This window comes from Ciconia boyciana, chromosome 2 (assembly GCF_034638445.1).
Source record: "Ciconia boyciana chromosome 2, ASM3463844v1, whole genome shotgun sequence".
Taxonomy (NCBI): Eukaryota; Metazoa; Chordata; class Aves; order Ciconiiformes; family Ciconiidae; genus Ciconia; species Ciconia boyciana.
This window is the reverse complement of record NC_132935.1, coordinates 140,946,114-140,958,771: the sequence shown is the minus strand read 5'-3', so window position 1 is coordinate 140,958,771 and position 12,658 is coordinate 140,946,114. Positions and strand designations below refer to the sequence as shown.

At 38.3% G+C, this 12,658-nt stretch overlaps 1 protein-coding gene across 3 annotated transcripts in view; it reads right to left on the bottom strand.

Moving 5' to 3' along the window:
- The window catches only part of SLC25A13 (solute carrier family 25 member 13), a 102,505-nt gene that overhangs the window by 37,124 nt on the left and 52,723 nt on the right, over window positions 1-12,658 (bottom strand). For all 3 annotated transcript variants that reach the window (XM_072854241.1, XM_072854240.1, XM_072854239.1), the window contains 6 exons: window positions 7,659-7,805; window positions 5,955-6,093; window positions 5,036-5,129; window positions 4,775-4,859; window positions 2,534-2,618; window positions 1,909-2,067 (listed from right to left, as the gene is read on the bottom strand). In XM_072854241.1, coding sequence (XP_072710342.1) covers window positions 1,909-2,067; window positions 2,534-2,618; window positions 4,775-4,859; window positions 5,036-5,129; window positions 5,955-6,093; window positions 7,659-7,805 — 709 coding nt within the window. The remainder of the gene's footprint in view (window positions 1-1,908; window positions 2,068-2,533; window positions 2,619-4,774; window positions 4,860-5,035; window positions 5,130-5,954; window positions 6,094-7,658; window positions 7,806-12,658) is intronic.

Genomic DNA, 12,658 nt, shown 5'->3' with positions numbered 1-12,658 from the left:
GAATCTGTAGAAACGCAGGTCTCAATTTGCCTCTGAAATGATGATGTTCTTTGCCATCACACAATTTCTACTATATAATCCAGAAATTAGATTATTGCCTTGGGTTTAGAAGTTCAGCTCCACCAAACTGTCTGAGATTTCACTATTCAGTGCTCCTTGAAAGACTGAAAACTAGTAAAGGGGATGGGGAACAGAAAGACAAGCTATATTGATGAAGGTTCCTAAAGTTCCCCAAATTTGGCAATGAAAAAATCACTCCAAAAACACGACAAGCAAATGGAGTTAAGAATATGCATTTATGACATTTCTGAGGTTTGTTTTTCCAGGTGAAAAAATCACTGTGCTTCAGAGTTTCAATGAGACAGAAGCAGATAATAGTGGGATTCTGCATATTTATTCTTTCAGGATCCTGGAAAAAGCAGACATACATTTGCAGGGAATACATTTGGTCTTTAACCAATAACCGTGACTTTTTACGATTCTGGTTGCTATAAATCCTTACAAAATAGAAACCATGTCAATGCTCTTTATTAAATTACTAGGCCTACTCAAAAAATTGCCTCAAACTCAGTCAATAATAACAGAACCTTCCCATCTCCAATTGTGCTAAAATAATTACAAAGTCTGTATTTTGCGGAGGAGCTACTTAGCCAACCTCCAGTAGCTCAGGTCATATCTTAGAGTGCACATGTATCACACCACTTACTTACTTTTAATGTTGTTTCACATGTTGTCTTATAAACTGTTAAGTTTTTTTTTCAGGTGCATATAGCTTTGCCTGATCATAACAATATTTTAACTGAAATCCTCCGTTATTCATTCCTGACTCAGCTGCTTCTAGCAATTAATTTCTGTCATTACAACATTCTTATTTTCAAAAGTTAAAAAAAGTTTCTAAGCAAGCTGGCTAAAAATTAAGTAAGTAACGCAAGTTTCAAATCCTCTCCAATGACTATAGCAGAGGGAGTAAGAGATCTCCATAACTGGGATACCAGAAATATAATTTGCTTTATCTCTGGGACAGAGAAGAACTGCAGTCTCATGCAGTTCATGATTCTTTATGACTACTTCTGCATTACCTGAACTTACACCATTGATGCCATAACTGGGACAAGGACAAAATAAAAAAACAAAAAAAGCCACCATCTAACTGCAGGCACTTACCTAAGATACTCAAAGTGAGGATGATTTACATCCCGAACAGAGTAAATGAGCTTTTGGAGCTTTCTCCATTGACTACAAAGGGAGCTTGGAGCAGCTAACTTCATAACTTGGGTGTATTGGTTATGTATATAAAGCTAAGTGGGTTGAAACCCAGCTAATCTCTCTGGCTGACTCAACAGTAACAAGCTAAGAAGAGGTATACATAAAACTTGATAAAGATGACTATTCCCAATGATTAGCGAAGCACATGCAACTGGTTCAGAGAAACCTTTTTGTCACAGAAGATATCACAAAAGCAGATCTGGTTAATAACAAGGTACCATACCATTTCTCTATGTTTTGATGTATTTAAATAGAAAGAAAACAGATAAGAAAGAACACTGAAACAAAAAAAATAAAACCAGATGATCTAACTTCTACCAAACAGGATAAAATATTCTTGGTACTAAGGACCTCTAAGGAAATGAAAACTTCACTAACAGTATATTTTTGCTGTAGGAAATTGCTATTGTTGCCCTATTGCAGATGAGGAAGGAAATGACAGAAAGGTCCTACAGAAATGTTCTCATTACAATGAGGTTTTAATTATCAATAAGTTTGCAAACCCTTCACTTATAGCAGAATAGAAGCAAAAGCACAAACCAGGCAAAATTTAAATCTTAACAAAATAGGCTTAAAAATCCAGAGTTCCACTGAACTCTTATTAGTATCTTATCATTAGTATATACCACCTTTTAAACTTACCTCTATAAAGCCCAAAGAAACCTTCGTAACGTAGCACTTTTTTGAAGCAATCAAAGCTGTTTTTATACATAAGTTCTCCCACAAAAGAGCCTGTAGAGCGCTGGTTTTGCATTCGAGTTTTTACCAAATCAATTGGGTAGACTGCAGTGGCTCCAACAGCTGCAAATAAAAATCAAGCTATAAGAAAACATGATTTTGCATTTGCAGTGTTTGACTGGGAATTTTCCACTTCCACATTTTCATCTTCCACATTTATATCTGAAATATCAGTTGTATCTTTTTTCTCCACAATATATTCTGGATACATTAAACTACCTCCCACAGTTTTAACCAAAAGCACTTCCTGGCCCTACCTCATTATTAATCTGATTCTTCTGAAACTGGTTTGGTGACAAATCAGATAGCAACACCACCTGCAAACTCCAATGGCTTGTAAATTCCAAAACTCTCGTAGACCACATGACCTTTCCCCTGCCATCTTATAGTCATCCCATCCCTTAGACATGGCTTCAAGGGAAAGACTGAGAAGCCTTCCACGCTTAAATGAAAGGCAGAAGGGGAAGAAGAAAAGAAGAAAAAATGCAAGCAGTGAAGATTAATATTCTTTTGCTCAGCCATGACTAACCTCCAGCAACTGAACCAAGGGCAAACCTGTACGCTGATTCTGCAATCTGGATGAGAACAGGTCGAGACACATCGCCTGGAGCTTTCTGTCAAGGCAGGATTTAAAACAAAAGTAAAGACAAGAAAAATAACCAGAACATCATTATTTCACGAGAGAACATTTCATGATCAGACAGATATAAGTATAAAGATACCTGGAGAAAATACCACAATACACTGAGGATTTTGTTTTCAATTATTATTTATTTTCCACTGATTTCTAACTGCCGTATAACGTAGCCTCTTCGGATTGGAACAGCAAAGAAAAGAAAGACTGATACTACAACAAAATTATACAGCTCCAAAATCAATCGTCCAAATGTGCGTATGAGGGCACACATATTGCATCTTAAGTAATTAATTTTCTACAGCTAAAAGCAACTCCAGTTTGGAATTTCTTTCTACAGTCGACAAAACCAGGTATACCTATTATTTCTCAGGCTATCAAAACAAGTATACAAGCATTGCTCATACGTATTAGCTAAAGGAAAACAAGGTTTCATAAAGCACCCCACAATTTCATTTTGCTCACAGTCTATGAGTGCTAGATTCAACCCAATGAAAAATAAATTTCAGAAGTGCTCCAGATGGAAAATTGCTATCTAATGAAAGATAAGAATTAGGAAAACAGAAGTTCTGCAGGGGCATTAAGTCTTCCATACTTACTAACACTTTTTGTAATACTTGTTTTTTTAGGATACTACAAGGAAAAGGACAAAATAAAAATATGGATATATTTTTTCCTGAAAATGTGTTTAGGTTTTAGCCAGTATTCCAATAGCTGGAGTTGGCCAGAAAATAAATTGACGGTATCAATGTAGCCGAAAATCTTTCCAGTCTCAGCATCAAGCAGCTGACATTAAAAAAGAATTGATGGAAAAATGAAAAGGTAGGACACACATGCAGAAGAAATGGTAAGATTTAAGCAGGTTCATATGTCCCAGCCTCTTAAAATGGCGTAAATCATACAAGCAAAGACAGTGGCCCCAAAGCAAAAACTGAAGAAGCTGCTACTTTCACCATTGCATTTTTGGCTACATTTTACTGCCACCTATTGTAACTTACGTTACTTGATATTCAGTCCAATGCAAATGCTTTTAACTCCTTTAGGAGTCTTCTAGGAATAGATGGTGAGCTTTTGGGAGCCAACTCATTTGAATTCATCCCAGCATAGTCAACATTTAGTCACTGCTCAAACAAACAGAAAACCACCACCCTAGATACTGTCTTGGAGCGGTGGTGGGGATGTTCACGTGTAGGGGAAGGAGGAGAAGAAGAAAGAGAAGCAAAGGAGACGCATGTGTATACACACACACAGAGGCCTGGCTTATGGCCTGGTAGTCCTAAAAATGTAGCCTGCATCAACTCATTGTGGTCAAACTGGCGTCTCCACACAGACACAGAGTAGGAAAAAAAAACCCAACAAAAAAACCCTTCTCACAAGACACAAAGTTAAGACTGCCTTAAAATAGAGACAGAGAGAAACAGAAACAGAGGGTTAGTTTTTAATCTATCCGGTATAGAAACTTGTGTCAATAAAAATATAAGATATGCTGAAATAATATGAAAGCTAAAAAATCAACAGGTTTGACATTTAAAGAACACTCCTATTTCTTTTTGCCTCAAACACAACAAAAGTTCATTTTCTGTTATACCATTGAAAGTCAATATCCTTTAGATTTTGCAAATGCAGGGAATATTAATGGTTTTACTGAAACTGTGATGGTAGACTAAACATAATCTCTCCTATTTTGATATTCAGCAGAGCATAAGGCAAAGCAGAGGGAACAAGGGCTGCCATTTAATAGGCTAGATGCTGAATTTACCATCCTATTCGAAGCAGGAAGTCTTCTTTCCTCATTAAAAAGAACAGAGAGCAACAGAATGACAAAACATAAACACCTTAATTAGGTATACACCTAATATTTACTGAACGGCTGGATGACACTCATATACGTTTTATCTTTCCGAAGTAAATTACATTTAACCTGTCAAAAGGCAGCCCAGGAGAAAGGGGCACAGAGAAGAGATGGAGAGGACATGACACAGGTTAAAAATAAATTCTAACAAGAATCTGTATTCCCCACAGATATTGCGGAACACAAGAGAAAAGCAACTTAGCTGACAACACAGAAGGAGGTTGGCTATCTATTTACCTGGCACTGGAAATAGATAATAGCACCATACTGGCTTCTGTTCTTACCTGCCTCTGAGCCTCAGCCAGGTTGTAGGGCAACGTCCCTTCCTCCAGAGGAGCAATTCTTTCAATATCAGCTAATGTCATGCGCCTGAGGAAATTAATTCAACTTAGTGTTTGCTTAGAGATGGGTTTTCAGATCACAAGAAGTTACCTGGACACGACCACTACATTACACTCTACTGTTCCCCAACACCACCTCCCGCTCCTTCCAAGAAGGAGAGAGGAGGAAAGGAAAGAGAGGAGGATAGATAATTCTCCACTTACCCCCGTGGCTCATATAGATCTGCTAACTGAAACAAGATGTCAACTTCCATGGGTGTAACCTGACCAAATTTCTGAGCTGCCAGAACAAACTCCTCTGCAACAGAATAAAAATACAGAAAAGAAAAACTAATCAAATCAGAACAAATAATCCAGAGCACCCCAGAGTTGCTTTATATTTTCGTATTAAGTAGAAGACGCTGGTGGAGGAGGGAGAAGGGGAATAAAAGCGACCCACCACAAGTGTTCCTGCCACTACATAATGTATGTTTTAAATGGTCTATCCTTCATGCAAATAAGTACAACTATCTGGTCTTAAAGCTTAGCACTATCGGCAGGATTTAGGATATTTGACATACGGTATCAATCAGTTGCGGGTCAGAGGGAAAAAAAATAAAATAAAAAGCAAACAGAAAAAAACCCCAGGAGTCAAGAGATGTGGAACTTTTCATGCATAGTCCCAGTAGGCCACATTAATGAAACTTTGGCGTTGCACAGGGAATTCTCTATAAAAGTGGTTAGATATAGCAGATAACATCTTGTTCCAAGCTTGTAGATCAGCTTACTGTGCCGGCAATACAAGTTTATGGAATTCTTCAACTACCCTTGAAGGTCACTTTAATAGGCTGCCAATTTGGCAGGAGTCCTAGGAAGTTTTTTAAACTTTTAAATATCTTTACATACTTTCCTCACCCTGCCCCCACCGCCAGTTTACTAGGACCTTTTTTTGATTGAAACAAAATGAAAAACCTGGAGGGTGGACTCCAACAGGAGTGTACAAAACTGAGTGGCATACCAAGGAATGCTAACGAGGCAGGCTTTCTCCCCCTCCCATTGATTTAAAAGCATACAGATGAGGTGCCTCCACCCGCCCCAACCAAACGCCCAAGGAAACTTCCAGACTGCAAACATTTCTACCAACCCTTAGTGACTTCCACATCTTTTCTATTTCCAGCCAGGGTACTGTAGATCTTTCTAATGAGCTCCATGTTGTTAAGGAGAGAATTAAATCCATTAAAATAGGAAAAGCTGACCTGATGGGAAGTGGTACCTCCAGCAGCCTAGAGTAAAGACAGTAAAAGAAGAAAAGAGAAAGGAGACTGTTACAAGACTAAGAAAAACCTTGAAATAAAGGTTTTCAAACAATGTTATTTTATGAGTGACAGTAGCACAGGGTTGCTTTTTTTAAAAAAATGCAAAATAAAGAAAACTATGAAAGATTCTTATGTTACTGAAACTAATCATGACCAGAATGTAAAATTCTCCCCACCCTACAAACCTAAACAAATACATATGCAGGATTATAACAACATAACCAGTAGTAATTTACAAAGTTCAAGTTTCAGTACCGCTTCAGTTGGAAATGTTTCATAAGTTGGCTTATTTCTAGTAATGAGGAAATCTACTTCTACATGTAAAGTATATTACTATACAGAAAATTTTAACAAAATCGAAACATATTCTGAAAAAGGTCAACTGAAACATTTAAATTCACAGGCATTTCAAGTCATGGAAAACCAGCAGTAAGCTCTCAGGCTTATATCAGGCAGTCAAACAAAATGGGAATAATAAGGTTCAAACAGTTATTCATTCTCAAATGAGAACTGAGCCTAAACCTTTATTTTAAAGTGCTGTTGGGTCTGCACACAGAAAAATTATTGGATCAATTCCCTATTTAAAGTATAAGACCAGTGATCAAGCAAATTTCTGAAAACAATGCATAAACTTGCCAGAATTTAATTGACCTCGAGGGAGAATAAAAAATCTTATCTTATGTTTTATGAGAGAGTATATGACCCAGGAAAGCTGATAACAAGACTGGGGAGAGAATCGAGGAAGAAAGTATTAGATCTCATTGTCAGTCCCTAAGTCTTCTGGCTATGCTTTTTGCTGTATGCTTCTTGCAGTATTCTGTCCAGAGTTTGCAGTTCTCATCACTTCACACATTTCCCTTGAATTCTCCCTTGAAAGTCAAAGCAGTACAGATTTCTTTAAACCTGCATATGGCCAGACTTTGTATTACTTGGAAAGTGCTACTACAAGTTCCCAAGGTTAGAAACTGTGGTCAAAACCGAATGTACCTTTTTTTTCTTCAGTGAAATTGCAGAATTGTAATATTTAATTTGGTTTCTGCACTTCAAGCTGAAAAAAACTGTACACTCAAGTGTAACAACTATCAGTTAATATATAGTGAATATCCTTGGGTGATGTTCCAGTTCATACACTGTCCCAGGTACTTGGAAATTACACTCAGGAGCTTAAAATTGACATTACAAAGCAAGTCCTTTGAGGATGGCTTCCTAAACGGGATGCAATGGCATTTTGACATATTTGACACAGTCTACTATGATGGAATGACTGGAAATAGTCAGGCAAACCCTACACTTGTAGGCCATTACTAAGGTCCATCTACCTGCTTTGTGTTCTGTCTCAGACCAGGAACATGGAGGATACATATTCGGCAATAAGGGTTAACTTTCATATGTGTACATAGTAACTGCTAAACTCAATAGCATGCATCCATAAACTGGACTATGTGCCACATATAGTGGTCGAGGTACATAAAAAAAGGGATCCCATGTCTGTATCCCAGGTATTTCTCAGTTGGGATATCAGAACTACTCACAGCTACTAGACATTCTTCTACAAATGGTGTCAGCATGTGTGGCCGAATAGTGACCATAATGTCCCTGAAGTCCATAGCTGTGACTCTTCCGGCCTGAGCATTGTCTCTTTGCACAAAAGCTTGTTTTGCATGTTCTAACTGTATCTCCTGAAAACATATAGAGGGGAAAAAAAAAGTTAGGTTCAAAATCATCACCTTAATAGTTAGATTTTATATAATGCAATCCTACAAGATATCTCATACTTCACAAAACATGATTAAATGTAGTCTAATTTTAATTGGATATTCTATGTGTAACTTTCAGCCTTTTCTATCAGCGGCATATATGGTTTCTATTATTGAGCTCAATATCTAGGACAACCATCATGATTTCTCTGCTGTCTGGACATTAGGTCATGCAATTCATTTAACTGATAAATGGAGGGCACATATCAACACACCAGTGAAGGTAATCTCCCACTCGTGAACATTAAAGTGTTCCATGATGTGTATTATCCAGTTTATTGCATGTGTCACAGCAGGTCAAAATACTTTCTGTAAAAGCGTTTGCTACTCCTTGAACGAGGACAATGCAATCATCAGAGATTTCCACATAGATACCCACTAATCTTGAAAGCATTCCCTCAAAAAGCATCCTCATTTAAAATATAAAGTTATTTGTCTACAAAAGACACCAGCAGTTTAATTTAGAACTCCTTGTATCGCGACTGATTAAAGATCAGTTCTCAATATTTCAGCAGTAGTAACAGGGAGAGATCAATCACAAGCATTATCTGATGCAACCACCTGATAATCTCATTTTGTGATTCAAATGTACCCCTGAGAGAAGAGGGGAGAAAAAAGGCATTTAATCTCTCAAAACTGTACCTTTTCCTACTGTGACCTTCACCCTTTCTTCATAAATTCCAGTTAGAATACTTTCTTATTTTTTTATTTTTCATTTAAAAGGAACAATCATGCACAGATAGTAACTTGATAATACATATGAACTTTTTGTTCAGTCTACAGGTTTGCAAAACCAGAAATACCTTCTGGTGCTGTAGTTAGACTTCCCAATCTATATTTCTTTGCTGAATGGAGGAAAAGAAATCATTGCCATGTCCTCCCTTTAAATTTCAAGGCTTATAAAAACTTCTTCACTGGAAATACAGTGCTTAGTCCGAATACATATTCATAATCAGTTATTCAGAAAATGGAACCAGAGCAAGAGTATGACAGCAATACTAAGCAAGTCTTACAGTGAACCGACACTATCCTATTACTTCCATTATATTTGCAAATATATGCCTTAAAAGTCATATTAAGCCAAGACTCAGGCTAGTAAGGAATCACCAGCACGATGTATTCACGGTGAATACAATCTCCTGCAAGTTGACATTTATCTCACAGCAGCATACAAGGGAATACAGAGTGAAGGGCGAAAGGTAAAATCAGCTGGCATAGCATCAGACCTGCCGGAGGCCTGCAGCCGCCATCCCTCCTTCTGCTCATGCCACAGCCACTGACGCGCGCTGCCACTCAAACCATGCTTGTCTTTTCATTTCAGCCTCCTGACCTCTCCAATTTTAGTCCTAATTTCTAATTAAAACACTGTTCCCTGACCTGAAAGGTACGATGAAAACCTCCTAATATATTAGGCAGAAGGAGGAAAGGGGTGGGGGGAAAGGACTGATCAACATTTCGACACTGCGTTTCACTCGCAGAAGTATTCAGAAATTTCTGCTTTTGATGAGAAACGCTTGTGGGGGTTATAATTTGAAGTGTTACAATTTCAGTTCTGTCACGTTTCCTTTACATTACAGCCCCCTATGTGGAGGTGTTACAATTCAGCAATAATATTCACTCTGGCTGGATGCAGCCATGTAAGCTCTTGCTTCGCTCCAATTGTGACTGTAATTTCAACAGAAATTTGGAAGCAAGCAATTTGGGGAGGTTTACAGTGGGAGGAGCACAAGAACACAAAAAAACTTCATCAGCTTGAGGCAGGCAGCTACTCAGGAGGCAGAGAGCTCTGAAGAGGAGTTAGGTATAATAACTCTTGTATCCCTAAATACTCACACCCGGCAGGTGGAAACATATGAACAAATGAACAAAAACGTTTGTCATTTCATGGCAGCATCACCAAAGAAAAAAGAAATTGAATTTAGCAGAAGGATTACATGGGAAACTGTGAAAGTTGCTTTCTTCTCCTTCTCTCATTCGATTTGTTTTAACCACTGAAACTGCTGGCAGCATTGTGCTGGCAGAATCCAGCACTAAAATGCAGTAAAAAACCTGGGCGCCACTTGCAGAAGTCCAGTCTGTTACCATCTGCGTACACCCGTCAGCGAGCTTGGAGATATGTATACCATTGGTGGGACCTTGGCTGACAGTGATGTCTCAGCCACAGAAGCAAAGCAGGGCTCACGTTCCAGAGAAATACATTAAGTGCATGTTTCTTGTCATCACCCAGCTAATTGCAAAAAGGCTGTTAGTACTACAGTTGAGTACAAGCCAAAACACCCCATCCTCTCCTTGCTAACGTGATTCCTTTCAATCTTCTTGGTACATGTGGAACCCACTAGAGAGAATAACTATCCCACCTGGTTAAACACATGGTCAAGGACGCAGTGCTGCCATTTGCCCATACTCTCGTCAGCTAGGAAAGAGCCACTTAGCTGTAGACAGACAGCAAGACAAAACTCTGAATAGGATGATGTCAGTCTTCTGGAGCTCTCTATTCGCACCTCCTCCGTAGTTCAGAAATGAAACGGTTTAAGCATACTGCAAATAGATACAGAAGACTCATCCCACCTTCTCAGAAAGGTAGGGTCTTTTTAGGCTATGGTTATTTTGAGCTGTGCTACGCATTTTCCAGTTGCAGCGAGCAGAAAAAAGCACAGGGACCTTCAGCCACATGACATTCCCAAACCATGACCATGGCAGTGACACGGCATCCAAGAACATGCAGACTATTACATGGTAACACACTTAGTCTTAAAACTAAATTTCACCTATAAAGTCTGTCACAAAAAAACAGACAGATGTCACTTCTCTAATCACTGTACATTGCATAACAATGTAATAAACTCCTTAAAGTGTTTAACTCAAAAGAAAGGCTATTCCCTCAGTCTCCAAGCCTGAAAGTTGAGACATCTCACAGCATAACTAACTACATTTCAAAATGAGGCTCAGTAGCTACTAGCAATTTATCAGGGAAATCTTTATGAGAAGTTCGTAACATCGGCTCTGCTGTGTATATGCAGCTAATATAAAAAATACCACCTTAAAAATAAACTGAAAAACAATAAAGCAAAGTTGTAGTGTTTAGAGATGCTGACTTGCAATAATTTTTATTGTTTCACCTATTTCAGTCCAATATTGTTTATCTAGACAGATTAAGGTTTAAAGAAATACAATCCTCATTGCTTTGCAATACAAATTACACATCCTAAAGAACCTTCTCCAACTAGACTTTCTGTAAACTTAAATATACTTAGAAAATAAGCTTCTCCCTTGATGGTGGAAGTCCAGAATTCTCCCAGATAGCATAAGACCTTGTGAAAAATTAATTTGCACATCATGGCAGGCATGCTGGCACCAGCCTTTCCATGAAATTATTTCCTATCTAGAGATTTTACCTCAGCTTTCACTTACAGCTCAGTAAAAGCTTCTTTACTTTCCACTTAGATAGAAATTTATGTTTGGGTTCCATCCCAATGGATCTACAAGTCATCATATACAGCACAATCGTTTCCACTGGAGTAGATCCCGGCATCCAATTTTAAAGAGTACTACTTCATCAACTAATATGCTGGGCACAAATAAATTCCCAGACAATGTGGAAATGGATTTACCAGGCCCACATATAAGCATATGTTAAAATTCATCCTGCGGAATAGATTTTACATGCTGAGAAAGGGGCCAATGTTGCTCTTCGTGAAGCAGACTTACCAATTAAGTAATGATGGAACATGACCATATCCAAAGATATAGACGTGATGGATATACAGTGGAGATATATGAGCTAATTTTCATCTAGCAAAATGAGAAGCAGGGTAAAACAACACACCTTGAGCTCTGGGTTGATGGAAATAGATTGTTAACTGTGTTAGAGACAAGCGGTTTGGAGGCTACACTATTCGGCATCTCTGTTACTGTAGACAAAAAAAGTGGTGCCAGGATATAAATATTCAGAATCCCATATAAATTCTTCTTATTTAAAGCCAGAAGAGATCCATCTTGTGCATGGATAAAATATACTAACGTTATTTTCCACATACCTTCAGCTTTGCCAGAACTGATGATTAGCCCAAATGCTGCAACAGATAATGAATATGTAACAACTTCATGTGGCATAATAGGACCCAACGTGAATGAATTTGAATCTAGCTGGATTATTTAATTAAAAGTTGCAAATTGCATTGTACTTACAAAGCAGTACCTGAAGCACCTTACAGAACCATCTGGTCTATGTTAAGTGCAATGTAAAGAGCATTCACACATCAGGAATGCAGAAAGGTAATTTGGTATCCACTGTGGTCTCCTGCTGTCTAAGGTCCAAGGTCTAGACATCAGACCAAGGAGACTGACTCAGGCACAGGCAGAATGTCAGAAGGAAAGGCTGAGTACCAAAGGTTACACAGCCTAAAGGAAGATTTCTATGCCTGTGAACATTAACTCTCCAATTTGTGCTGAGAGTCATTTCTGTGCCCAAACTTCAGTATCTATAATACAATGCTGCAAGGCAAGAATCAGCAAGAAACTTATGTGTTTCAAAGTTTTACAGTTCTAGAAAGTAGGTAAACAGATGTATATAATTACTGTGACTGACTGAGCATCCTAACAGACCGTACTGATACCAGACAACTTCAGCAGAGTCTTCAGACAACTAATTTATTTGAAATTCCTTGCTGCCTGCACCAATGCTGAGAGCATCTTTATTAGCAGCCTTAGAACTTTTCCTGAATGCATCTCACCTCTCTAGAGGACACCCAGAATCGTCACCCTTATTCTCCATG